At 42.9% G+C, this 26,881-nt stretch overlaps 1 protein-coding gene across 1 annotated transcript in view; it reads right to left on the bottom strand.

Moving 5' to 3' along the window:
• Positions 1-26,881, bottom strand: part of LOC124212331 (rho GTPase-activating protein 44) — a 79,912-nt gene that overhangs the window by 29,220 nt on the left and 23,811 nt on the right. Inside the window, exon 2 of the mRNA XM_046612225.2 lies at positions 24,872-25,080. Within this exon, the coding sequence (XP_046468181.1) occupies positions 24,872-24,876 (5 nt within the window). The 5' untranslated portion in view covers positions 24,877-25,080. The remainder of the gene's footprint in view (positions 1-24,871; positions 25,081-26,881) is intronic.

Consider the following 26,881-nt stretch of genomic DNA (forward strand, 5'->3'; position numbering starts at 1 on the left):
TTGTCATATCTTTTATATTACATGCAAAATCCTGAATTTCTTTCATTTTTAGGTAAAAACATACTTAAACGTTGGAATAATTAGGGTTTTTATGAATCAATAATTCGTTATAATTTTCATAAATAAACAGAAGCAAAAAAAAAAAACATATTTTCGTGAATGTAATTCGTTAGCGGAGAAATTTGATGTTAAACGTATACTGAAAACGCTTGGAATTTATTGGTTTACAGAGACCTCGGAATGGTCATTAGATTCATAAACTTCAATGCATAAGGGTAGTTTTCACCCTCCTGAGTGGTGCATATAAACAGTATTGGGGGTTGCGCGTATTTTTGGGCTAAAATCGTACTGCCTCAAAATAAATATTCATATAAATCTCATTCAAGAGCACTGTCTAAAACAATGTTGATAACTCACTCTATTTCCACCCTACTTTAGGGGTCAGTTTTAGTTTCATTAAATTTTTGACACCAGATTCGCATTCAGCGTCGAAAAATAAATAGGAAAAGTATAATTACACTTCCGTGCCAAAAAAAAAAAAAAAAATTGCATCGCGTGACTGTAAGGGTTAAATACCGTTTCAAGTTGCTTTTCTTCGACCATCGAGAAGCGATGAACGATCAGAATAAGTGACCAGAAACACAAACTCACATGTTGGAAATTCCAACGGCATTGATTTAAATCGAATATAACAATAAAGAGGTGTTAAATGTACGACCCTGAATTGTTATACAAAATTGCAGTAAAAAATATTCGTCCATCGGAGATAAGTTCCATTCAACTGGGACGATGTGCAATAAGTTCTCCTCGAGATTTCGAGCGGAGCGATATAATGCTATGCAGCACGGGCGCGCCCCGGGCCATGATGCAGGAACACGACGAAGAGACGACAAGAGGCAAGGGGGAATATACTTGCATCGGGTTGGAGAGTAGAGCGAGAGAAAGAGAATTACTGGAAAAACTGGTTTGCTCCGCGACGCAATCTTTGCAGTCTTCTCAAAGAAACCTTCCCCATACATACCGGCCTATAATTGCACTGCACGCAACGATTAGGGAGCCTCGATGAACCGCTCCAGTAGTGATGAGCGGTCGATATCCGAGTCCACGGAACACCGGCATCCCTGCAGCAGAGGACAAAAAAGATTCGATTACCGATCAATCGACGCCCATTTCGAATTTTTAACGGGCCGTTCACCACCGAATCAGTCCGTCCTGTTTAACAACAGACAACAGAGGTATCATTGGATCAGTATTTAAACGGTGCTGCGATCAGGATTTGCACCCTGAGTGTACCTACAGCTGCTACAGGCGAGTGAACGAGGTACTAGAAATCGTTTTTTAGAACGTGCTGCAAGAGCTCGGCTCTTCTTGGCAAGCCTTTTGTGGAAGCCCTCGGGCCCAACTTGAAAAAGCTTGGGTATCACGGCGTGCATAACATACACGGTGCGGTGCCTGGGGTTTCGGTACCCGAGGCGAAGGGTTGGAATTCGAACTTTTGCAAAACCGCTGGCTTTATTTGCAACGACGTTGGAATGCGGGAATGATGTATCGACCACTTGAACCAGATCATTGCAAAACTTTACCATCATCGGACGGTGAGTTGGACCGATTTGCGGGTAGAGAATTTTAATGAAAAAATTCCAAACTAAGAGGGCAAAAATTTCATGCAGTTTGCCGCTTCTTGACGCAATATTCTCCACACCTACTGCAACGCTTCTCAGCCGCGAGTTAATCCAAAATAAATTAGTTGTTTGCCAACAGCGGCTGTTAATCGACCCCCAACGTTTTCTCTCTTGCTACGTAACATTAGCGAAGAATTTAACTCGTACATTCGCGATACTGCAGCTGCCTTTTGAAGTGGTAAATTGACGTCTGTTTTTAGTAGGATTCTCGGATATATTAGTAACACTCGGCAATCGCACGGTCATCAAATCATGTGGTTGCAAAAAAGTATTCAGTATATTAATCGAAACGGATTCGCGATAGGAAAGATCATTCACCTCAAGGTCCTATTACGAATTCCCGTGCGAAGGAATTTCTTGTAAAGCGAGAAAAAAAAACCTGGTTCTCAAGAATCAATTAATATATTCAGTGGTACGTGTCTTTACCAGATACAATTCGCAAAATGGTAACATCTTCGAATTTTATGATTGCATTTCAAATACCTGCGATGTAAAAAATATGGGCTGTCCTTTCGCGCCAAGAACCAAAGTGTAATCAAAATTTATTCGAATCGTCCATTCCGCCGTATACATGGCTTAATGTATAATTTCCACAACCACGATCCTACCCAGAAGTAGAGGATAAAAAAAAAAAAAAAACGTACACAAGGCGAGAGCGCCGAACTGGAACCGCTTGGAATTAATGTGGACTTGACCAGCGCAGCGGGTGACTGTATAATATGGTTTTATCGTGAATGACATAATCATCGCGTAGATGATGTAGGTATCGTGAACTGATCGGAACGCGAACGGGTTTGCGGCAGGCTCGTGTACTTTCGCCACGTGCCAGCATGATTGCAAGTTTCGCTTGACTCGCACCACAAATCGTGACGAGCGAAAAAATTGGTATCTACATCGTATCAGAGCTGCATAACCATTCGGTTTAGAGGCTATCCATAAACTAGGTTACCAGTTTGGAGCTTTATGTGGATCCTCCCAACCGAATTGGTACCATTGTTTATGGACGACCCCTTATCTGTGGATCCAAAACTTACTTTCATGGTTGAAGATCTGACTGATTATCAAAGAAAGGAAATCACTCTAACGGTGGTCTATTCGTCATTTCTGATTTATGATACGAATCAATAATTCATTTCATGGCAGTACGCATAACCATTACCATGCACCGTGCCAACTTTAATAACATGTAGCGGTACAACGTGCGAGGATCACATTTCATCCTGACGACGAATACAGCGAGGTATTGTAGTTAAGGAATGCGAAGAGGTGATTATCGCTCGATATGGAATGGTCTGCAGGAGTGACTTGATGTCAAAGTCGTTGATTACTGCAGGTTCGCAAACCGGTGTAATAATAAGCGATTTCACTTATCAGCAAAAGAGAGTTGCGGAGAATCACCTGACAACGACAAGCTGACAAAAGCGGTTCCGAGCACGTGCGGCGAGACTGACTGCAGAACAAGACACTTTCGTAATACAAGGTATAACAGCGAATTCCTGCTGCTGCTCCGCTATTTCATGGAAATCGTGCTGCGATCGCGACAAAGAAATCCTACGGCTGACTTCCGGTTCAAATCGCGATCGTGTTACACGCCGTATCTACTTGTAATAACAAAAACGGATGTACAAGTTCTAGTTTATATCTATCAGAAGGTATAGCAGGAAGCAATTACGCGAGTCTGTTTCTTAGTTAGCTAAAAATTGGCCATTCTTTCCTTCTCTCCAATTCAACATTATCGATAGATCGTTCATTCTGTGCGTTAGATTTACTGCGGTTAGATAACGGAGCTGTAAGCCTGCAACCGTTAAAAATTAAATTTAAGGCATTGAATGACAATTAAAACAAAATATGTAGGTACCACAAAATTTGAGTTACGAAGTTTGCGCAGTTGCTTTAAGTAGGTACACGCGAGATCCGCACTCTGGGATTTTCGAATTAGCGAAGCCCACTGCAAATTACACGGTTCTTCGTCTGGTTGTTAAGGTTTAATTGATCGCGGTCGCTCGAGTTCGCGATGCGGTAGCAAAATCGAAAAACAAGATTTAATTACGAGTATGTAGCACTGTGCACAACTACTGCAAACGAGTAATTAGTAATTGGTCATTAATTTGGCGGCACTCTGTGAGCTCGATCGTGTGCAAACGGAAGAAATCTCGATTAATATTAAACGGGGTGCGATGAGACGAAGAACCCTGACCGACGATCACTATTATGCATTATTGTAAACAATGGCAGGATTGTATTATGCAGCAGGGAGGAATGCCGGCCATTGTTCCGAGTGACGGAGGAGCCAAGCTCGTTCAACACAATCCTGGCACACCGACGCCTCTTACACGCGTCCGCCATTCGATCCCAGAGTATGCACATGCATTACGGATATCCATGCAGGCGTTTGTGCATCGTGTACGCATGGCAAGAGTTACAACCACGTGCTCATGCATGGGATTGCAGGCTTGATTATAACCGTTCGACCATAAGTTGATGACGTTAGAGAATGTTGGTTTCTTTATCTTTAGTTGTTTATTTATTTTCATCCCTGATTATTCAATTATCGCGATACGTTAGTTATGCATATACGTATCTGCACGATCAGCCAGACTGCAGGTAATGTGAGATCGACGGTATAATATATATGGTATGCTTCGTCGATCATACGCACACAATGACGCACTACGTTTATTTCTGTAAAAGACGCGTGCTTCGTTTATACGAAGGTATAACAAGACTCAACAATTGGAATAACTGAAGAAATCCTCATTTATACGTATGTTTTCCGTACACAAATTACCCGTTTCTATGGTGGTCGAGTGAGTCCACGAATGCGCATGCGCGTAGTACGGAAAAGACCACTTTTAAGTCCTAGGAGTTGAAAGAGGTCTTTTCTGCACTGCGCGCACGCGGTCTCGCGAAAAAATCTGACACTACGCGAAGCTAACCTCAAAATTTCGTGCTTCGTGAAAAAACTTGTTAAACAATATACTATTTCAACACCAACGAAAATCGTTGGATCCAACCGTTGAATCCGTTGAATGACTCGCACTTTCGGGGATCGTAGCGTAGATTTTTCGGAATCCCATAACAGTGAAGTTTCCGTCGGACAATGAGGGAATGGCTAATAGACGTGGGAGGCGTGGCTGCCTATTTTGAGGCTGAGATGCTTTTAGCGGTTCTTTTGGTCCTCGTGCCGATCAATTTTAGATCCTTTGACCTCTCGTCGGCGTTTTGAAACGGTGGTAGCAAAATGTCTCGAGTATTTTCGTCAGAGACCAAAATGGCACGATGCAGTTACACGCCTGCGGTGAAACAATTCTTATCAAATACGTGGAGTACTTACCTCGTGGACATTACAAATATCTACACTGTTTAATGATACCCACTCGCACCAAGGCTCGATTAGTAGTGAGCGGTATGCGAGACAGGTAAACAACTCTGTACCTTGTAAAGGAAATCTTCTTGTCGTCCGGTAATGGATACGACAAACATGTTTCCTCCGCAAGTACACACCGTTGCATCGCATCACGGATGATCGTACCAGGGAGCCGTGAAAGGAGCCAAGCTGGAAGCGTAAGAAGGAAAGACGGAAATGAAAAGAAAATAAGGAAAAAACACAGTTACAAAAAGAGGAATAAGAAAGGGAAGCGAATGAGGGGGATTAAAAGGAACCGGTGAGATTTAGATACGACGCGCGAAGAAGCTTTTAGCAACAAATTACCTTCTATATCCCTTAACTTTGCCTTACTTTGTGCAAATCGTCTTTGGATTTCGTGTGAGGTAAAGATGAGATAACGGAAAGACATAAAGGGCAGAAATAACCTCACCGTGTTCAGGCCTCGAGTCATCTGCATCGCATGCGTGCATGACAGCGGCTCATATTATACACTCATCGACGAGTTGCTTGAATTTCTGATTTTACCCAGAGCGCATGGGCACGCGGTCATTCCAAGCGTGTCCAGATTTAAAAGCTTTGAAGTAGCTTCTTATTTTTTTTTTTTATTTTATCTTCCCCCCTCCGCGCTCTTTTCTTTCCTTCTTCGTTATACCCACAGCCTACTCGTCGTCGAGTGTTTACAGTGGTCTCCAAATATGTAAGAGCTAAAGTCGCTCGCCCACGCAGGACTGACATGGCATGGGCACTTTATGAGAATCGTTTAAATTTCGTGGGTGCGACGCGGCGGCGTTTCGGGGCACAGTTTCGTTGTGTACAGACGTAATAGTCCTGCCAGTAAACCCCAAGTTACTACCTCCACCCTGGCAACGTGACGTAACTTGCGATATGCAATATTAAAAAAATTTGTGTTAGGATATAATCGGTGTTTCTTGCAACGTCGTCAATACTCCATAATCTTTTAACGATGAGACAACGATGGTGGAAAAAATTGGAAAGCAATATATACAGCAAGTACACCTCCACTAATTGACAATCAGATTTGAAAAATGTCGTTCCCCTACAGCCCCGAAAGCGGAATTTTATCGAGAGTCTATTGTACGTGAGATAAACTTGAGCAGAGAACTCTCTGCGAGAGTCAACCATCGGGAATTAATGATGCTAGGAGTTGTCCGTACTTGCGGTTCGATGCAATCCGCGTTTTCTGCACTGCAGGATTTCCTCCAGTCCTCGACCGGCACACGTATGGTGTATATCAGAGAAGATCCAAGAGCAAACGACACGCATAGGTATACGGTGTGTATGTACAGACACGTGAACCGACCACCATCAAGAGTTTACTTTGCGCCTTAAATGGTACATGCCGGGTTGTAAAAGGTAGGTTAAGATAAGTGATTCGAAAGAGGAGAGGTGCGGACGCGATAGAGCTCTGGTACTGAAACTGCACGCGCAGGTGCGTCTGGCTCGCGTCGAGAAATGCGTAAGGTAAATATATATCCAAGAAGCAAACATTGCTATCTATATCTCTTCCAGAAACAAACCCCGTGAAGCAGCAGCACCTTATATGCGACGGTCCAACGCGTGAAACTTATATAGCTGTATAGTTTATATTTTTTTTCATTCGGCTAATGCGTGCACGTCGCAATTACATGCGTATGATGAAGCGTTTATGGTAATATTATCATAATCTGAACGAGGCGCGTCGTATTCTCTCATCGCGATCGCTTTATCATCGTTCGGCAAAGATGAAATATGAATAACTAGAACTACGGGTGGTGAATAATATCCGTGGACGTATTTACGTGTAATACAATCAGGGATGGTTTGATTACTCCGAAATCAAAGTGCGGCGGTAAGTCTCAAAAAAGTTTTACTAACTCAACGGTATCCGGTGATAAGATTGCACTGTGCATCGAGTGAGTGATACGATATTATTATGATACAAACGTCCATGTCGCCTTAGAAGCGCCCAACGGCAAAAGTCGGAGGCACGAAACGATCGTCACGTTTTCGAAAATTGACCCATATAAATGCTAATTAGTAACCCCATTAGTATTTAGTAGGCTGGACCGAGAGAGGCTGCGGCGTATACTAGACCGGCCCTCGGGGTGACGGAAAAACGATTGCTTCGGGATATACATGGACCCCTTTACAAATTGGCTACTAATTATTACGATCAATTATGCGTCTAATTAACCGAACCCTGACTCGGGTGAGCTCTCGGGTAGGTGGGCCCTGGATTCGAACAAGACTTGTCACGATCGAATCGTCGTTAATTGCGTCCGTGTCTTCGGTCTGGTGGAAAAATTCTCTCTAAAAACGAGACAATGACGTTCCATTGATTAGACGACGGGCACTTGATTAAAGGTACGCCAAACAGAATCGTTGGAGTGAAGAGAGTTCGATGGCGAAACGTTGGGCAATAACGGATGACCGTTAATCCACCCACACGTTGGAAAATTCCTCTCATTTCCAAAAGATAGTAGTAACTGAATACTCGATACAACTTGTAGGCATGTGTTTTCGAGGGATTCAACTTCTGTTACAAAGGTAGAGAAGGCGAGGAGGATGATCAAGGCGGAGGCGTGCGTAAGTTATTTGTTATCGGTATGCATACAAGTGTGTGTGTATAACGCACGGAGTGTGGCTATCGATGCTGTTGACTTCTCATTATTGAACAAATGAGAATTTATGCGTCAACATTTGTCCGTTAGGTCGGCCCGTGGTCTACGGTCCTCGGTTTTGAGTGGTACGTACCTACTTTCGTTGAAAATATATATATTCACTTCTCGAGACGGTGTTAAATACAATTAATACATATATACAGACCATAACACGTCCAGTTTATGGCCCACGCTCCTTACTACGGGTCCTACGAACGTGTAACAAGTATGTACCCATCCCACCTATGCGCACAGACAGAACACAGACCAAGTATAACAATTACAGCAATTTACACACAAACCCTCTTCTCAACTTCCAAGAAACGTTTAAGATTATTAGCTGAGATAAGGGATGAAACTCGGGTTCAACTTCACCTCCAGGGACTTAAAACCCGGAAGATAAGAGCCCACTAACCATTCCCGTATCTTTTTAGGACGCGGTTTGCCGATTTAACCAGGACAACAAAAGCACACCGCAGTTTGTATAACTAACACTCCCTGTCATACATGCAGCCCTGAATACTTTGTATGTACAATGTACACACATATTTAACTTGTTATTTTCATTTTCCTTTTCTTCGTCGTCATATCTCACGTTAAACTTAGGATTAGCTTGATACACGGAAGCTTAGCAGTATATTAATTCAAATCACGTATCCGATGTGATGTTGCAATTCGTTTTTAAAATAAAAATTTTCTCTCTCACTTCTTTCAGGAATATTACAAAACTTTGTCTGAATAAACTAAGCCTTAACAGTGTACACGAGGGGTTATTTTTCATTCGAGACTTTTTACCTCTTGCTTCGAATTTATCTATTTTCTCTTTATTGCCATCTCATCGCGGTTCACTTTAGTGTTGTATCAAGGATGAATTATGCATCATGTATGTATAAATATATACGCGTATATGTATTATATATAGGGAGATGCGTGGGTCCGTTTGTTGTCTCCTTTTAACCGCGGCGTCGACGCCGCCGAGCCCCATGAGAGGAAGAAATTAATGGATTCCAAAAACTGGACGCGTGATGATCGAGGCTCGTGCGAGTCCTCCGTATCGATTCAACGTATATAACTTAACCCACGGATACTTAAAGAAATGTGAAAACTACTTAAACACGGGATCTTGTATCCAATTTACCGTACATCCAAAAACCGGTGCCGGGTCTAGCTCTCGGTTAGATTAAAAAAATATAAATAAATAAATGAATGAAAGAATAAATTATATGGAATGTTTTACAGCTGTAAAGTCGGCAACATCTATCATTGCCATTAATTATCAACATAATATCTTTTCCAAAGTTATGAATAAAACGATGCGACATGTTCACATATCGTCACATTCATTTGAAAATCGTGACTAATTGTAATACCAAACTACCTCGAAGTGTGTGTCCACGATGTTAAACCCTCGCCACGGTTCGCCTTATTATACGAATCACCCCCAGCTGAAGATGCTCATTGTCAGAATGAAACATCGTCGTCGAAGGTTGATGAAACGGGGCCTTAAGCAAGCGTCACGGATGCACGTGGTGATCGGGGCCCGAGGGCGTCGGTTTCATTCGTGTAACACAGGCATTCCGTGCGTTGTGAAGAACGCCCGTTGAGCTCGAGGGGGGAAAGGGGTGAAAGGATCAGGGCGAAGGAGGAAGGTAGTTGAGGACCTTCCTCGACCTCCAGAGTCATAACGACCGTCGAATGCGGGGGTGATTTCTGCTAGTCATTCCTGAGGAGACGCCCCCCCGGGACCAGAAGACGTTCATAGGACTCGAGCAAGTCAGGCTCTGGTGTGTCATACCAAAGAAAAAATGAATTATGGATACAGTCCAGCTCTGCGTCGAGGATAATCGAATTTCCTCTCGAAATTGATCCGAAATAAGCAAAAACTTGCGTCTTCACTTCCAGTGATCGGTGCTCTATCATGTATATTCTGGTCTCGCTTTGAACATGACAATCGGAAATATGGCACTCTTGTCACACTTGAGAGATTCATTTTGGAATTCGCTTATCGCACTGAAATTGATCGTCAACTTTACAGTTAGTACTTACACTCAGTGCATCGGATGTGATATGGATTGATATGTGCATTCGAGTCATCCGAAATGCTTTAAAAAGTTTCGAGTGTTGCTTTCCAGTGAATCAACCAGCGTTCCACAAGTGCAAAAATTATTCCTCCCACTCGAGGGTTATGCGAGTCTCGCGTATTTTTATGGTGAACCAGATGACCGATGTATTCGATCTTGGTCTTTACGGCACCGTTCCAGCAGTAAAAGGCTTGAGGCTGGCCAAGAGGCTGAACGTCTCGGTTCTTTGTCATGTAGAGAGAGGTTATCGGCCAGCCTTTTACCTTCCGCCGCACCTACCTCGGAAGAAGAAGAAGAAGAAGAAGAAGAAGTAGAAGGGAGTGTCGAAGAGGCGGACGGATAAAGTTTTGACAAAACCAATAGCAGCCGGCTCGATGCGATCGAGAAGAGCGGACAAAAACGGTGCTTGGTCTGCATGTATATCACGGTACCAGAGCAGTAGATAAAATGAAGAAAGAAGCAAGGGGACCAAGCGCAGCTCCCCGTCGCCACGGTCCGCGTGATCTGGCGCGCAAACCACAAGAAATAACAATCTTTCCATCCTTGGAAGTAATAGCTCGATAGAGGCTCACTTCAAAAGTTATCCATGGCCCACTACCCACTTCCCACAGTGAGGTGTGCAGGCAGGCATATAGGTACCGCCGAGAAAAAAACCACTTTCAATCATTTTTAACTTCATTCAACTTCCACGCGGCGTGAAAGTTCATAGTCAAAGAATTGGCTCGCTCTGTGAGTGTACAACTTACCTTTGACCGGATACAGACGACCAAACTACGAGAAAGAAAACAGTAATTTTTTTCACATGAAAATCTTCGCCATTTAATCCGACACGATGAAATATTGTGACTGTAAATTTCGCGCTGTCTCGTTCTTTTCTGACAGTCGGTATCATCCGTTGAACCTACTATTATGAAACAGCAACGAAACCCGTCATTTTTACTTCAGAAGCTCATCTTTATGGCGCATGAGCTTCAGAAATAGTATCAAGTTTATGACAAACTTGAGCAAATTATTGTCAAGAACAAAGCAAACTGTCATTGATGGTTCGTTTTACCGAGTTGTTAGCTATTTTTTCCGTTGAATCATTGAGCTCTTCCTTAAATTTTTGGCAAAAATTTTAATGATGTCATTGAGAATTGGAGAATCAGTTGATTATAGTCAGACCTTTGTAGTGTCCAAACCTCAGTTTTCAGACTTCTCAGTGTGCCTCTCGGCTGTTTAGTGTATCACAGACGTTTCTGGAGCATCTGATTGTCAGTCCGAAGGTTGAGGGATGAAGGCAGGCGGCGCGATGATAGCTGTTCAAATATCGTCCGGTCGCATCAAAACGCAAGCACGTATATTCAGGACTTGGACGGAGTGTGTGGTCGATGAGAGGCGAGGAGAGACGAGGTGCGGTGAGGCGAAGTGAGGCGGCCTGAAGGCGAGATACGAAAGGACCAGAGCGAGGCCTGTAGAATGGACCAGAAACCGGTTCAATTACAATACAGGGCATGGGCTCATGGGCTGACTCAACGCCATATCCGACGTTGCACGTTACACGTTACACGTTGCACACAAGCGCGACAAACACGCGCACGGAACGCTTTCCTCTGCATCGGAGCCTTGTATATCAAATGGTCCACGTCACGCTGGAAGCGAGTGTGCGCAGACGTACACTTACGTATGAAATGTACCGACTGCCTGCCAACATACGACGGGGGTATTATTTACCGGGTAGATTATATCCTAGAAGAAATTGCCCGTATAGTTTTACTATTTATAGCACGTTTGTCGACCTGTATACCGATCTGTAAGTGGTAGGCAGGTTCAACTCCCTACACCTCGACGAGGCTTCCCCTTCCGCTTTTGTCTCATCGAAATGGAACCACTTACTCGCGTAATTATGGCCAAGTATCATTCATCCGTCTTCAAATATCCTGCAGCAGGTTGCGTGTCCAGCCGAACTGCAGGTTAGTTACTAACATCAATGAGTGAGCTTCACGGTAATCGAATGGATTCCGTACCAATCATCGTGAGTTTTACAGTAAAACAAGAACGTCTCATCAACTCCGAAATTGATATTGTTAACGACTGTCGGTCTCATTAAAAAAAATATTAACATTCCAAAAGCAAACGAATATACCGTTTGTGGGATATGAATTTCAGAAACGGATATTACATGAAGATCTCCTTGACGACTTCGGACTTGCAATGTTCCGTGAAATTACTAAGAGATAGGTACTATTGTTAGCTCATATAAAAAGGGGTCTCTGTTTACTTAAAAGTAAGAAAACGGTAAATAGGTTGAACCTGTTCGAAAGGAACAAAAATATACCGCAAGGATGTACGGTGTTTTTGCCTCCTTGATCCGACTCATCGAAATATTCGAGTTTAAATTCACGACGTGCAAACAAATCCATAAAATCATTCTTATGCTTTTTTCCAGTCAAATGCCAATTAGTACAAAGTTCTCGGAAGTAAAAACCATAAGTTATAATACAATCAACAATTTATCATGAACATTACTTTGCAGCCTACTCTCTTTACTGGCAGCAGCTGTTTCCCCCGGTATACCGAAGCTTTCATAAGAAAAGCTACACTTTTTACGATCTTCTGAGGTGAAATATAGTGCTGGTCCAGATTATGATAACACAATTCTCACGTGAAATTACTCGCAAGTTTGCGAGTAACGTCACATTTAAGAGCGAGGGTCACATTAGAACCTGCAGCTCTCGGAACTACATAATTATGCTTCTTTATACTTATCGCGTACTTAAAAACCATTTCATCATCCCTGGGATGAAAAATATTTTGGTATCGAGGAGAGTTTTATGGAGTACCGTAAGGAACCCCCTGTGGCGAGGGCACGGGACAACGAGCATTGTTGTATCGTCGGAATAAAAGCAAGAAAAGAAGTTAAAAAAAAAAAGAGGTAAGAGGTGAAAAGAGTAAAAACCAAAAAGGACGGAGGCGGTCGCCGAGCTGCTGCCCACCCTATACACACGTAAACGGTCCACCAAGTCCACTGTGCACTCGGTTGTCCGAGCCAGGAGAAATCAAATTTATGCGCGCGCCCTCCAAGGGCCATTACGAACAGGTCCACGCATTCGTCCCCGAGAAATAAGACACGCTATTTATAATCCACGTCCCAGCCCAGTTCTGAAAGCCGTCCGAACGATACGAGAGATTTTGCGTGAAGTAAAACTTTGAGTAGAGAAAGAGAAAGTGAAAATTGAAACAACGATTCAGTAATATACAACAATTTTGTGTCATTCAAATTGCTCTACGCAGTTGAAAACGATAAGATGAGCTTTTCTTGCTCTTTTCGCTATCAGAAAATTTTTCGTTTTAGTGTCACCAGGACTGATTTAGGACAACGATTATGTCCTAAGTAGTAGGATAGATGGATAGATAGATATTTTTTAGGATAGCGTGTCATCCGGGAATGCACCCTGCCGATCACGTCCTCTTCGGTAAGGGTCTCGTGTATTTTAAATTTGCCTAATGCGGTAGATCGAAGAATCATTGTATGCCTGAGGTAGTAGCGGTCAGCCGTAGCATCGTTACGGGTAGACGTATACATAGACGGTACGAATACGGGGGCCGACAGGGTATAAAGAATGAGAATAACCGTATACGTACTTGCATAATAAAAAAAAGACAGCGAGTGGGAGTCGTTGGTATACCTATAAGGACTAAACCCCCGCCCGCCCCGTCAATAAAATAAGAATAAAGTAAGTGAAACGCGGCTGAAAAGGCGGATCGAGGAACGAAACTGAACAGGAGCAAATAAGTGATGAAAAAAAAAGAAAAAAAAATAGAGGAAAAGAAACAACGGCAAGAACGACAAAGAATTGACTACGTACATATACCAGCATACATTGTATACGTACGTACAAGTATATATGTATAATGTTAGTATAAGGAGAAATACGAGCAAGAAATTACAAGGCGTTCGGATACCGAGGCGGAGGACCTATCTGAAAGGTTTTCTGAACAAGCGAGCGTTACAGAGAGTGAAGAGAAGGGAAGAGAAGAGAAGAAAAGAGAAGAGAGGCGTGGGTGATCGCCGTTGAGGCAAAGTTATGCGTTACAGTCCAGCGGTCGACGAGCCGCGGCCGTAAGTCGCGAGCAACTCTATAACGTGGAAGTGGAAGTAGAAGTAGGTAGAAACGGAACGTCGTCGGGCGGGGTCCAGCATCATCAGAAGCTTATACGTATCTGTATCTCCATACGGCGTACGCGATATCTCAGCCGTGACTCTCTTCGGCCTCGATAAAAATCACTGCACGGGGTCCAGCTGCTCAGACTGGTACCATCTGTGTACGTCTTGACCCGTAATGTGTTATATTGTATCTCTCCTGTGCGTAAAGAAAATACTGGATGGTTCACAGTTGGTGAGAATGAATAACGCGAAAAAGTCACTACCAACATTTTGAATTCCAATATGTGTATTCCAGGTGGTTAAATTGTGTATTATATACCCTTCGTTAATTGGCCATTCGACGAGAGTTTGTTCGTTGAAATTCCGTCTTTTATACCGTATTTCTTACGTCCTCTCTTGGTTTTCTGATGAAATCACCGAGCGTGCAGGAAGACGAAGAAAGGCACTTGTGGTTGGAATGGGTACGCGAGAGCCTTGTTTCGCGTAACGCTTCAATTATATTACGCCTCGGCGGTTAAAAAGCGGCCTGCCAAATGCCCCCAATCGCCCCCAGACTCGGAGGTTAAATTCCATTAACCAGTTCGAAGCGATTCGTTGCAGGGTCACTCGAGTCCATTCGGCTTGTAAATATCGTCCAGGTAATTCAAGAGGGCGCGCGCAATGAATCAAGCCATGATATCGCGGCATCGAGTTGCGTCGGTATCGTTTCGGTCTTTCATACTCGTTTGTAGCAATCCTATCTACCCGGCTTCCATAACCATAGCCGCGAAGGTGATGCAGGATTAAGGAAGTTGGACGTTGGCGGTTGGCATCCACTTCCAAACCAAGACCCAACGATCACGGTGGCTCTGGAAGCCCGTCAATAATCGTTCCGCCTTTTCCCAGCATCTTTCCCCGCGAACGTAGAACTCACTCCGCGGCTTTCTTTCATCCTCTGGGAGAAGCACGACGGATTTGGAAACACCGAGGACGGTCAGAAGCCGGACACGGTAAACCCGTAGGTCCGGTTCTTCCGTATGGCTGCTGCTTGATACGGTCCGCGCACGCGACCGAATTCATCCTCTGGTGGTGAATGCTCGATAGCCGATGCAACTAGAGAGCGCAGAGCTCCGTCGGAGAGACGACCAGACGTATTCAGTTTCTACTAGTGCTATGCGATTGATCGATTAATCGGCAGCTTCGATAGTCAGTTTGTACGAACACTGACGTAGAAAAGGAGGCGATAGATTAGTTCCGCTATTTATGTGCGAGACGTTTTGAGTCGTTAAATATTTATCTCATCAGTTATAGATAGTTATAATGCAGATAGTTAGTTATTCGTGAGCGTGTCCAGAAGTTTTTACGAGCATACCGCATTTTCATGGATATCTGCACTTTTGTACGGTATAAATTTTACGACGAAGTTATACGTTATCAGTCGACTGCCGGTATAGAAAGTTGCCGCTGCGAGCAATCCTTGTGGGTCACTTTCAAAGCTTTGGAAAGGTCTAGAAACCCGGACTTTCGAGACAAGGATCAATCATTTGTACACTCTGTTCTGGAAAGAGTTTTTATTTTCCACATCATCTGAATCACCCTGTAGGTATGAATCGTCGGTTTTAAACCACCGGTCGACGGTCCTGCGTTGGCCCTTCTTCAAATTGTTTCAATTACACGAAAAACGAGAGGTCAAGTAAGTAGGCGTGCCCGTGGAGTCAGTCAACGAATGAGCCCGGGCTCTGAAATTGGCTTCCGAGTATCACGGATGTTGAAAAAAAATATGACGAGACAAGCTGAGAGCTATGTACGAGCGACCCCGTCTACAGGCTTTTACGCGGGAGCATCACCTTATCGGATACCTTTTAACGCTTAATTCTCTTCTAAGATTGAAAGTCTTGATAGTTTTGGAGAAGCGGTTGTGCCGCATACAGAGTTCTGTGTCCAAACGTACGTACCTCGTCAACAAAGTCGTGACAGAGCATCTCGGACCCGTCAGCTTACATCCGCTTCCCGAATATCTGGCACTATATCATAATTTCAAGTAGCGATCTGCTAAGTAAAGTATTGTTGATTTCAGCCATGCAAAGGAAAGTTGGTAGACAAAGTAGACGCGTTGAGTAACAAAACGCCTTCATCCTGTGAACAAAAAAGATGACTAATTCCAAATAGGTTTTAACGGTTTGTTTTTCCAACTGCTTAGAAGCCTCCAGGCCGATGTCAAATGCATCCGGCAAATGACCCCCCGAACGTGTCGTATCGGATTCTGATCGAGAAAAGTACGTACCTACCAAGAAGCTAAATGCTTGAGGAGTAGCGAGCTAAGCCGAGAAAGAGAGAAGGCGAAGCAAGGGAAAAGGATCAGGACACTGCAGTTGATTGAATTTCACGCGAACCATCCGAGCGTTGCTAACGCCGCTGCAGCCGTCGGGTGTTCGATATTTCATTTTTCATCTTTGCTTGTTCGTGTTTCGTATTTCGTACGCGATGCTTCCGAGTATATTCGGTTATTATTTTCACCTGATCTCGGCCCGGGCAGACCCTGCAGATACTACGAGGATAGTGTTACTCAGTAGAGTTTATCGGAACCTAAGTAAGCGGCTTTTGGATAGACGCGATAATTTGACGTGAACAGTAAGCAAGCCGGAAGGAATTTGCGTTGGTATAAGAGGAAGGAATTGGAAAGTATAGGTGAACGATAAGACCTGATAAAAACTAAGAGCCTTTTAAATAACCCGAAGGATATCAAGCTTCTAATTTTTATCAAAATCTTAGCAAGTTGTGGTCGGCATCCGCCGTAGACATTAAGTCACTGATTCTCATATTCCACGTCGCAATTTTCATATCTACACAGGCGGTGTTCGAATCAAGAGGCCGGCTACTGCAGAGGCGTTAATCTGTGAATGACGGAATCTTGGGCCGAGAGACTTTGCCAATCAGTTCTATCGTCTCGTGTTACTTACGCAGCGTCTGGACCACAATGAGGAATAAAGTATGCATAATAAACGAGCTCGGTACGTGACTTAATTACAAGAAAAGAAAGAAAACAAATTAACGCACAAATTCCGTCGATCGTATTATGCGATATTGGTTATACTAATCTTGTGTCTCAATCGATCTGTGCAGAAATTAATTGGCAGAAATAGCTTTATCGACGGTTCAAACGGCGTGTTCAAGAATTCCTAAAGAGGAAACTATTTCCCGCCGTTGATTGAATTTTTCGAACAATTTCGGTATACGAGGGAGCATAAGAGCTCCCAGAGAATTCGACGTGGCATATTTTACCGTCCAATCAAAATACCTAAGGCCAGTTCGCCTTCTCGGTCGAGGAAGCTGCAGAGCCCTTTCCTACAGCACGGTTATCGCATTGTTCTTTGTCGCGCTCACTCGTTCTTGTGAGTCGATTTTTTACCCTGAGTTTCTTGTCATTTTCTGGTATACCAGACCGCTGCCTGTCCAACGCTTCTTGGGTGTTTGCATCGCGAAATATAAATTATCCCGTATATCGAACATACTGAGCATCGATACATGCAGACGCTAAACTCCGTGAAATAACGGATCGTGATCTCATATTGTCAAAACTTGACAAGCAAATGCCGTAAAAATACGAAGTTCAAGTTCGATTTCCGACCATCAAGAAAGAGTCCTCCATAATCAGTCCTTCTCTTGGTTTGTAGAAAACTGCGCAACTAGCGTAGAACTCGACATATTGTCTGTGACTCGACTCATTCCGAAACCATAATTAGCAGCAAACGGGGAGCACTTTGTCTCACAAAAAGTGACGTAATCGCAGTGAAATTCTTATGAGAGGAACACGTCAGTCATGGAATAGCGAGACTATTTCCTCGTTCTATAGTTCTGCATACATGGCCACAGCTTATAAGTTGATATTCCAAGGAAGGTAGGAGATCCTGTTTTGCCAGGTTGTTTCTGGAGGAGGGTACAAGAACTAGGGACAACGAGACCAGCTGGCAAGATAACGATCGTGTCCAAGTTGACGTAATTTTTCACGCGGCAAGGCGGACAGACACACTCCCCTTTCTATGCTTTGCGTCGCGTCACTCCGTGACTTCAGAGCCTTTCACGGTCCCGTTTTTAGAGACTCCTATATGCCGTGCCATGCCGCCGCGCAGTTGCCTCGCCTTTATGCATACACACAATACAGGTATGTGTAACATGTATAATGTTACAGGAGGTATGACCACGTACCGAGTATACTGCAGGCGGGCAAAATGTGGGCCCAGCGAGCAGTCTCTTGGTCTTGATTATTCTTCGACTCTCTGTCTGCTCCCCTGACCCTCGGGCTTGTTTAGCCCAGTTTGCCTGCGCGATATACGCTTTTCGCAATCTTGATTCTCGAATCTACAGACAGGAAACCCAACACTCCGTGCAGAGTCCGCGCATGCTGGCAAAGGAATTTCTTTGAAACTATGATATGCGACACTTGCGAATCTTACACTAAGTACTCATGACTCGAAACAACGCTGTGATTAAAAGAATGTTAAAAAATAACGATGGTTTTTCAGAGGTTTGAATGCCATGCATTTGCAGTTTAAGGATTAGCGGCGATTTCGATTCGCTATGGTGTAAAAATTTGTCTACGATTTTCCAAGAAAGAAAGAGCTGATTGTTTTAATACACATTCCCAAACGATATTTTGAGAAACCCTGTGAAGAAGGTAGACTCAAACTTGCAAGGTATTCGATGATGAAAACTGTTTCAACTGTAAACTGTGAATAAGAAATGTCACTGTCTACGGTCGGAAAAATAAAGGAAAATTAGACATCATGCAGTCGAAACGTAGGAAGCAAAAGTCGAATAAACTGCACATTGACCTGCTCATCTTTTACATCCTTGCAAAGTGTACAAAATACTGGGTACGAATTTAATAAAAATCGACATCGAAATGTCATCGCACGGAATCCTTACATCTCCGGAATCTACGATGACCCCGTGAAATCGAATGGTCACGATGGTGGTGCAGCAGGAGAAATATGGGAGAGGGTTTAACCGAACATCCTCGCTAATGAATATATATCCTCTCCGAAGCTTTGAGAAGTACCGATACCTCGCGCTGAGGCTTGAGTACACAGTAATCAGAGTTCACGGAATTGCAGTGAAAGAAAAGGAATAATAATGATAGACAATAGGTAAAAGCGACGGTATGCAGCTGATGCAGCAACAGGATAGATTTGTTAGCGTTGAATATGTACATACTTCGGAGCTTCGGCAGCAGCACTTTGCGGTATATATTATATACCTTCACCAAAGGTGCTAAAAGCAGAAGCGACTTAGGAGTCACTGCTGCAGACGTTATAAGACGAGAAAACGTCGAAGATTCCTTAATGTATTGAACACACCATCGTCTTTGAAGCACCTTCGACCATTCGGCTATTTCCAATTCACGCCTCGCTTTGTGTATTATGCGCCGAGCTCTTATGATGGCAAAAGAAAAAAAAACGAAGTTGAAGAAAAAGAAATTCCACAACTGGCACAGCATGGCCATCCTACAAGTTATCCTTTAAAACATTTTCATCGTGAATGTTGGAAAACCTTGAAGGATCAGTTGCGCTTATTTTCATCGGCGACGTAATTGAGGGACGAAAACCAGCGGCACGATCTCGGCAACCTTATCGAATCTCCGTCAATCGATGCACAGTCTGACCATATGCGTAAAAAAAAGTTCTTGGTCGGACGACGACGACGACGACGACGACGACGATGTCGGCAGTTATAGCTTGGATAAAAAGTAAACGCAATCAATGTCGCGAAACGTAGAGGAATTCCTACACCGATCGAGTGGTGCCTTCATACTTGTTGCAACACAGCTAGAGGTGTAAAATCAATGTTATCCCGCCCGTTATGACAGTGTCAAAAACGGTGGTGTGTTTTTTTTTTTTTTTTGTTAATCGTCGAGTAGGTACGGCAAGGAGCTGAAAGTTGGCAGCTAAATGCTCTGGGGTTGTGTAATACCTTGTACGTACTACGAGCCAGATGTTGAAGAGAAATTCCTCGTAGTGACGCGTTTCCTCTGGATTTCCCTCCCCCCGGCGGCGACGACATTTGGTAATTTTAACATCTTTTGCTTTTATTCATTCTTTCGCACGTTGTCATCCTTTTTTCCTACCATCTTGACGTCGTTCGGCATAATCAATCTGCGATGGTAAAAGACACGAAGACGAAACTCTTTAGCTAATATATCATGAGGATATGACATACACGCTGCATTCGTTACTATGGAGTTATAAAATTACAAATGTATGATATACAAGTAATGAAATGTCAATTATAACTCTGCAATAAAATTATTCTTGCCGCTCGCTACGTAGGTATTATTATCAGCACTTTGCCAACGCGTGAGTCGTATTACTACTTTTATACTTCATAGCCTACATGCTATAAGTGTCAATTAATATTAAAACCCATTTCTATGTATGACAGTGTATAGTTCCATATAGGTATACGACTATGCCTATAAGACGACCATCCATCACCGGACATTGTTATATACATATATATACATATATATATATATATATATTCAGTTATCCCATACATATATGCGATAACTGAATTGAAACAATTCTCACCGTGACTTATCGCGGTTCTATTTTAACAATCGTATATCAACATATGTACTCGGTAACCATGTGAACAAACTAAAAGGAAAAAAATGTATCGTTTCTTATCTACGATCGCAACGTTTGCCGGTGTCGACTCTATAAAAATGAACTGTTGAATTTAAGGACCTCTAAAGTCCGAACGGCTCCCCGAAAAAACTGAACAACAATTACCAGGAACCTAGACGTAACGAAATTCAAATCTTTTGACTGATGAATGAAGATCGGCATTGCGTGATGCTTGTTTCCTCGGATACCGTTCCTCGTGATTGGTATCACGAGGCGAAAAAACCTGATCGAACCTCGTGTAGTACGAGGCTAAGAGCAATAAAATCTTTGAAGACGATTTTAACGGTCATCAATGGTTCGGAGACTTGTAACAAATTGTACAACAAATTGCCAACCCGAGTTAAATTTGTGCGAAAAATGACTGGTAATTACTTGTTATTTATCGATTATCATTAGCGGCGGTCTGGTACAAATGGCACGGATACCGAAGACGTGTTTCCCCTCATAAATGCTCGAGTACCGTGTGCGGCAGAGAACTCCAAGAGCTGTAATTGAAAAACTTACTCGACGATCGAGCTTGCGCAAGCTTATAAATTGCCGACCGCGCGACACCGATAATAATTGTTACTGCGTACGTGATCAAGACCGAGCCGCAGGCTCAGAATCCAGAACGGCCTTCGAATCGAACGAGCACGTTGCAGTATAGTATGATAATTTATTGGCACGCGTTTTCCTTTGTGATACAACCGCCCCCGTCGATTTTAGATACAGGTATCTGTAATAAATTATTCAGGTATAAACTCTTGCGGACGGAATTCGTACCGCATTTTACATGCAAATATGTAATCCAACGTTCCTGTTACGATTTTGATAAATCATCAGATATTCGAGTCACGATTCTTCGAAACATTTCGAAGGTATAAGATGACTAATTTTTCCGTTGCAATCACAATCCAAGGCCCTGATTGGAAGATAAAAAAACCTCTAATGACGGTATAATTTTTCTAGCATGAGCTTGCACATTGTTAAGAATACAATTACGGGTACCTAGCGTTAGGTGAGATGTGTAAGAAAGAAATTAAGAGCTATTATAGGTGTAACTGTACCCTTGACGAGCAATGCTCATCAAGTCCATAGGAGGCAAAGAATGGGCGTGTAAGAATCAGCGTGTGAGATATATATACGCACGCCTGACGAGGTGATATGATATAAATTGTAACGCGTGGTAAACGTCGACAAATAATAATTTATTTTTAATAAAACCGTATTTAGGTGAAACCCAAGGAATAACCCAAAACGAGCCACAAAAATCAAGGTTTTTCCGAGACCAAGACAAAACTTAACAGACGAAGACAAGACCAAGACAAGATTTTGCAAAGTCTCATCGTGTGCCCGGCACTAAATTCGAAGGAAATCGCTTGCGTGATTCCAAGACTATCATTTTGTTTCCTAAACGGAACAGTGTCGAAACGTCGTTATAATTTTTGTTCGTCTCGATGGTAGCGTGATTCCTGGACTGAGTATTCAGTTTGACATGATCCAACCTCACAACATGAAAAAAACGACTAGCCAAGGCATAATCGAGGTACTTTACGAGGATTTTGCGTTTTTCTCTGCAACTACGAGATGGAAAATACCCGGTGGACTGAACACAAGTTTGAAAAGCTATTAGGCAATCGACACTTTTCTCTCCTCGACTCCTGCTGCAGCATGCTCTGGATGTTGAAAATCTTCACGCCTTATCTCCACCCCGTAACTATTTGTCTCTTTCTCCCTCTCTCTCTCTCCCTCTCTATTTCTTTCTACCATTTTGCCATTAGCAGTCAAAAGGTCGGTCCTGAGGGTTCTGCCGTTCATTTTTTTGCCCCAATTTATTGCTTCACGTGCTCGGAATGCCACCCTGCAGCAGTGCGACTAGCTGCCTAGCTTATAGTTATAGAACCTGTTGACAGAACGGAACCAAAGATTGGAATTATCGAAAATTGAGAAAGCAGTTTAACGAAGGTAGGCACGTCGTCAAAACCGTGACTCTCAAGTACCGAACAAGAAAATTTGAACGCCGAATGATATCATGATAACGGCTCTTCTACCCCGTGAAGCTACATCGTCGAGGAAAGCAAGTCTACTCGGCATTGCTCATAAGCTGACTGTGACCGTGATCATCAGACGCGGCAGACTGTATAGGGCTGACAAAAAATGGTCTATCATGGAAGGGAGAGAACCACGCACGCGGAGAGAGGGGAGTAGAGGAGAGGAGACAACCTTCGGTCGGGTTGCAGGGAGCGACGACGTTCTCGGAGGGAGAAAGGCAAAAAGGGACTTGGTCAGGTCCGGCATCCAAGAAACTGATTCCAGCATCTGTCCCAGTCGTGTGAGCATCTTTTATGCAGTCAGATATTCAGCCGTGTCCTGTACCCTATGACCTACGCACTTTACGCTCAAGGTCCGTCCTGGCGATATATATACATGCGTGTGTGTATACAATATACATTTCTGTACGTGTAATACGGAGTGTGCATACTACATAATCCAGGGTCGCAAACGGTAGAGGACGTATCACTTCGAGCGTACGCAACTCGAGTCTTGAAATTTTTTTCATTTTTCTTACGGCTTTTTCTCTTTTTTTTTTTTTTTTTTTTTACTTTGCACATAACGTTTTTTCTCTCCATGTCGCGTGGTTTTCGTCACTAGGCAAATAAAATCATATTCTGTACAGATATGAGAAATGTATTATACGTTTGTAAGAGAAAGAATTTACGGTGACGTGAAAAACGTTGGCTAGTGGACGAAAATTGGGATTAAGTTTCAAGGCTCTCCAGTTAAGTTTGATAAACTTTGAACGAGAAATTGGTTGTTAAAGACGATCGATCATTCTCGATGAAATTTTTACAAACGATAACTTATTTCGTCAAATGACATGTGTTTCACAGCCTTTCGTGGAAGCCGCAACAAGATATTTGCAGACTGTTTATTTTCACTGAAAGCTGAATTCCCACAGCGGACTTATTCAATCCGTACAACTGCGGCCAGAGTTGAAGCTTGAATCAAACTATTTGGTCACCTGCAGAGCACTGAATTTAGTTTCTATTATCCGATTCGGAAGACTTTCTATCGTGGCCGTGATACATTCTCCATGTGGATCCAGACAGTTCCAGCAAATGTATATAATAATACTCATACGTAGGTGGAAGTATAACGTGATACCACTCCTCCTCCGACTTAATCTCTCATCTGATCTAGTCTCATCTAGCATCGTGGCGTACGATCTTATACATACAAAATATACCATATGTATACACATACAATACGTACCATACATATTCCTCATTCATTACATTTGTTTCATTCACACCCGCGTCACGCCCCCGCGTCTCATGCATGCATGCGTACATACATAGAAGCGGCGTGCTTTTAACTCTTCCAACTTTTTCTTACCGACGCTGTATCGTTGCTCCATTGCACCCTGACTTTCGGATGTAAAACTTTTTCTCCTCTCAAAAATAAATTATACATATATACATGTGCATATATGTGTGTGTATACCGTTTACATACGTATATCTTTTGCCTCCTAATTTCGTTTGACGTACATCCCCACCGCGTGTTCTGCAGTCACGTCCGTGTGAACACTCAACTCTCGTATTCCCCGTATCTCCGTCACGGAACCGGAACACAATTCAGGAATAAAAAGTCGAGCTTGGCAAGGAATTGATTCAAATTCTCGCGGGCCAGCTGTCGGAAAATATCCTCATGACGTCAGAGGATGGTTGTCGGCGCCATTTTATCACCCCACAGCCTAAGTTTTTTATTTTAATGGAAGCAAATCGTATTTCTTGGGATTTCAAATTACTCATGTCCCACAAATTAATGAAACGTAATCAATGATATATCTGTTCTCATACCATCCACATGCGAAAAAACACGGTCAACGGTCAGTTGTCAGCCTGGTTGCAATAGTTTGAGTTTTTTCCACCAAATGAGGCATTGCAAAGTGACAATCCCGATAGACATCCGCCCCGGAATCCATCCTTTCAAATCACCTGAGCAATCGAGTTTCATCTGACCGCTATATCAAGTACCGATCTTCGACTTAACGAATCGCATGAGCAGGGTCGCACATTTTGATTAAGGATTGTTATAAAGTAAACCCATTGTAGGTAAACTTGGCACATATCAAATCGGAATAAACCGATTGAAGATTGAAGTTGTCTTAGCACGATTCACGACGTGGGAGCTTGAAGTATTTCTATCACTAGTATCGAAATATTAAAATAACAAATGAAAACTCGATTGCGTTTATTATACTCACCGCATATGCAAGGCGTGCGTAGGCGGCGACGATGGCGCCAGTTTAACGTGTGTTATGACGGGGCCCCATGAGCGTGCAGGCAGAGCACACCACGAAGAGGAATGTTTGCACGACTGAGTGAGGCCGAAAGCCGCCCTCAGATTTCGAGCTTATCTCATCCAGACCCGGCGCCCTGAGGACCATTTCTAGAGAGGGAACGTCACCGAAAACTAAAGTGAGACAGAGAGAAAGAAAGAGGGATAAATAGAGAGATCTAGATTACGGTAGAAAGAAAAGGATAGACGTGTATAGTATAATATGTATACGCATGTAAGAAAGCGAGGGAAAGAGAGAGAGAGAGAGATATCAAGTATAAGAAATGTTTTCACCTTACTCGGCGTGAAAAGATTAGGTAAATAAAATGTTGAACACATGATATATGCGGTGTCTTTCAAATAAACAACTATCTTGTCAGTGACGAATAATAAATTTACCCTCTTATTAGATGCACCAATACTCTCTAACGCATATATGCGCACTTCAGGCCGATAACAAGAACTGTTCAAGATACATTTGCTCGAATAAACAATGAACAAATTCGACGAAGATCTATGTAAATGAAAAAGTATCACAGTTACCGACTATTTTCACCAGACGTGAGAAATAGCACACTGTAATAAAAAGCCTTAGGTGAAACTTATATGCAACTTTGTTTCCGTACATGCATATAGCTTTTACAATTTTTTTTATATACGTCTAATGCCTTGGACAATTTAAATGATGCAATGGCTTATATATATGCCTCATGATGCAGTTTCTCACGTCGAACTAGCTGGTTAGTTGACCGAAAAGAGTCATGTGTTACGAAATATTCCAGGAAACTGTTCAACAACTATGCATACAAACGCGCGTCTTAACAGAAACGAGGAACGATGGGGGGGGGGGGCATGATTACATCTTGTCTTTAAAATTTGTGGTGAGAATAAACGGTAATTGGAGCACCGTTGATATGTTTACTCCTCTGTAATGTGGAATTAGCCGTATAAAATTCGTACATTCCTTTTTCTCTGTTCTACCCCAATTTTTCCGTTTCCTTCCTTCCTTCATTTTTGCAACAAAACCGTGCTAATGGTCAGCAGTAAAATGGGGACCAAGAAGTTACATCCCCCTTCCTGAAAGGCTGGCTTTTAGTGAATATCGCATAGTGCAGCGATTGGGAAAAACGAAAACCGAGATGTAACTCCGGAGCGAGAAAGATTACCCGTAGATTACAATGGGGAGAACACCTTAACCGTCCATAAACCATGTTACCAGTTTTGAACTTTTTTTTAACCCCTCGCCGTTACCTGTCGTCGGATTTTGCTTGACCCACTCTTCCAACTGGTTACGTTATACTTTATGGATGACCTCTTAAGAGTTTTAACACTTCGTTTTTAGTTGTTGAATCGTGCAATTCGTCCCTAAACCTGCGGGGGAGGAAAGAAATTCCGGCAGAAGATCAAAGATAAGAACGAACAAAATTACAACTAAGAGGAAGAACAATAAAAAAATTAAAATGTGGAAAGAACCGTGTATAAACGGACGAAGCGAACGACCATTTGCCTTTTCTGCAGTCATAGGGTCCGTAACCTTCCACATTGAGTGATCTGACTAACGTCAAGGGAGTGGATGGAAAGTCTGCGCCTCGCGCAGTTATTATTGACAGAAGAAAATAGCGAAGAGTCCACGTATATACTAGCGTCGTGTGAAAAAGAAACGCGGATTTGGAATAATAAGAGAGTTTTATAATGAGACGTAAAGCAGCACGTGATGCATATTAAAACGTGAGAGGAGGGTCTATAATAAACAAATGCACGAACCGCACTTAAATGTCAATAAAACTAGTTTAAAATTCTTGGATGAATGGATCTCCCTGAAGAGTTCTACAGTTCTACAATGATGCAGCTGTGCCCGTAAGTCGTCATATTTAAAGAAGCGAGCTTATTAATCCTCACCTCTCCCACGTACTTCCATAATTATCCTCGGTCCAAT

The sequence above is a fragment of the Neodiprion pinetum genome, chromosome 2 (assembly GCF_021155775.2).
Source record: "Neodiprion pinetum isolate iyNeoPine1 chromosome 2, iyNeoPine1.2, whole genome shotgun sequence".
Classification (NCBI taxonomy): Eukaryota; Metazoa; Arthropoda; class Insecta; order Hymenoptera; family Diprionidae; genus Neodiprion; species Neodiprion pinetum.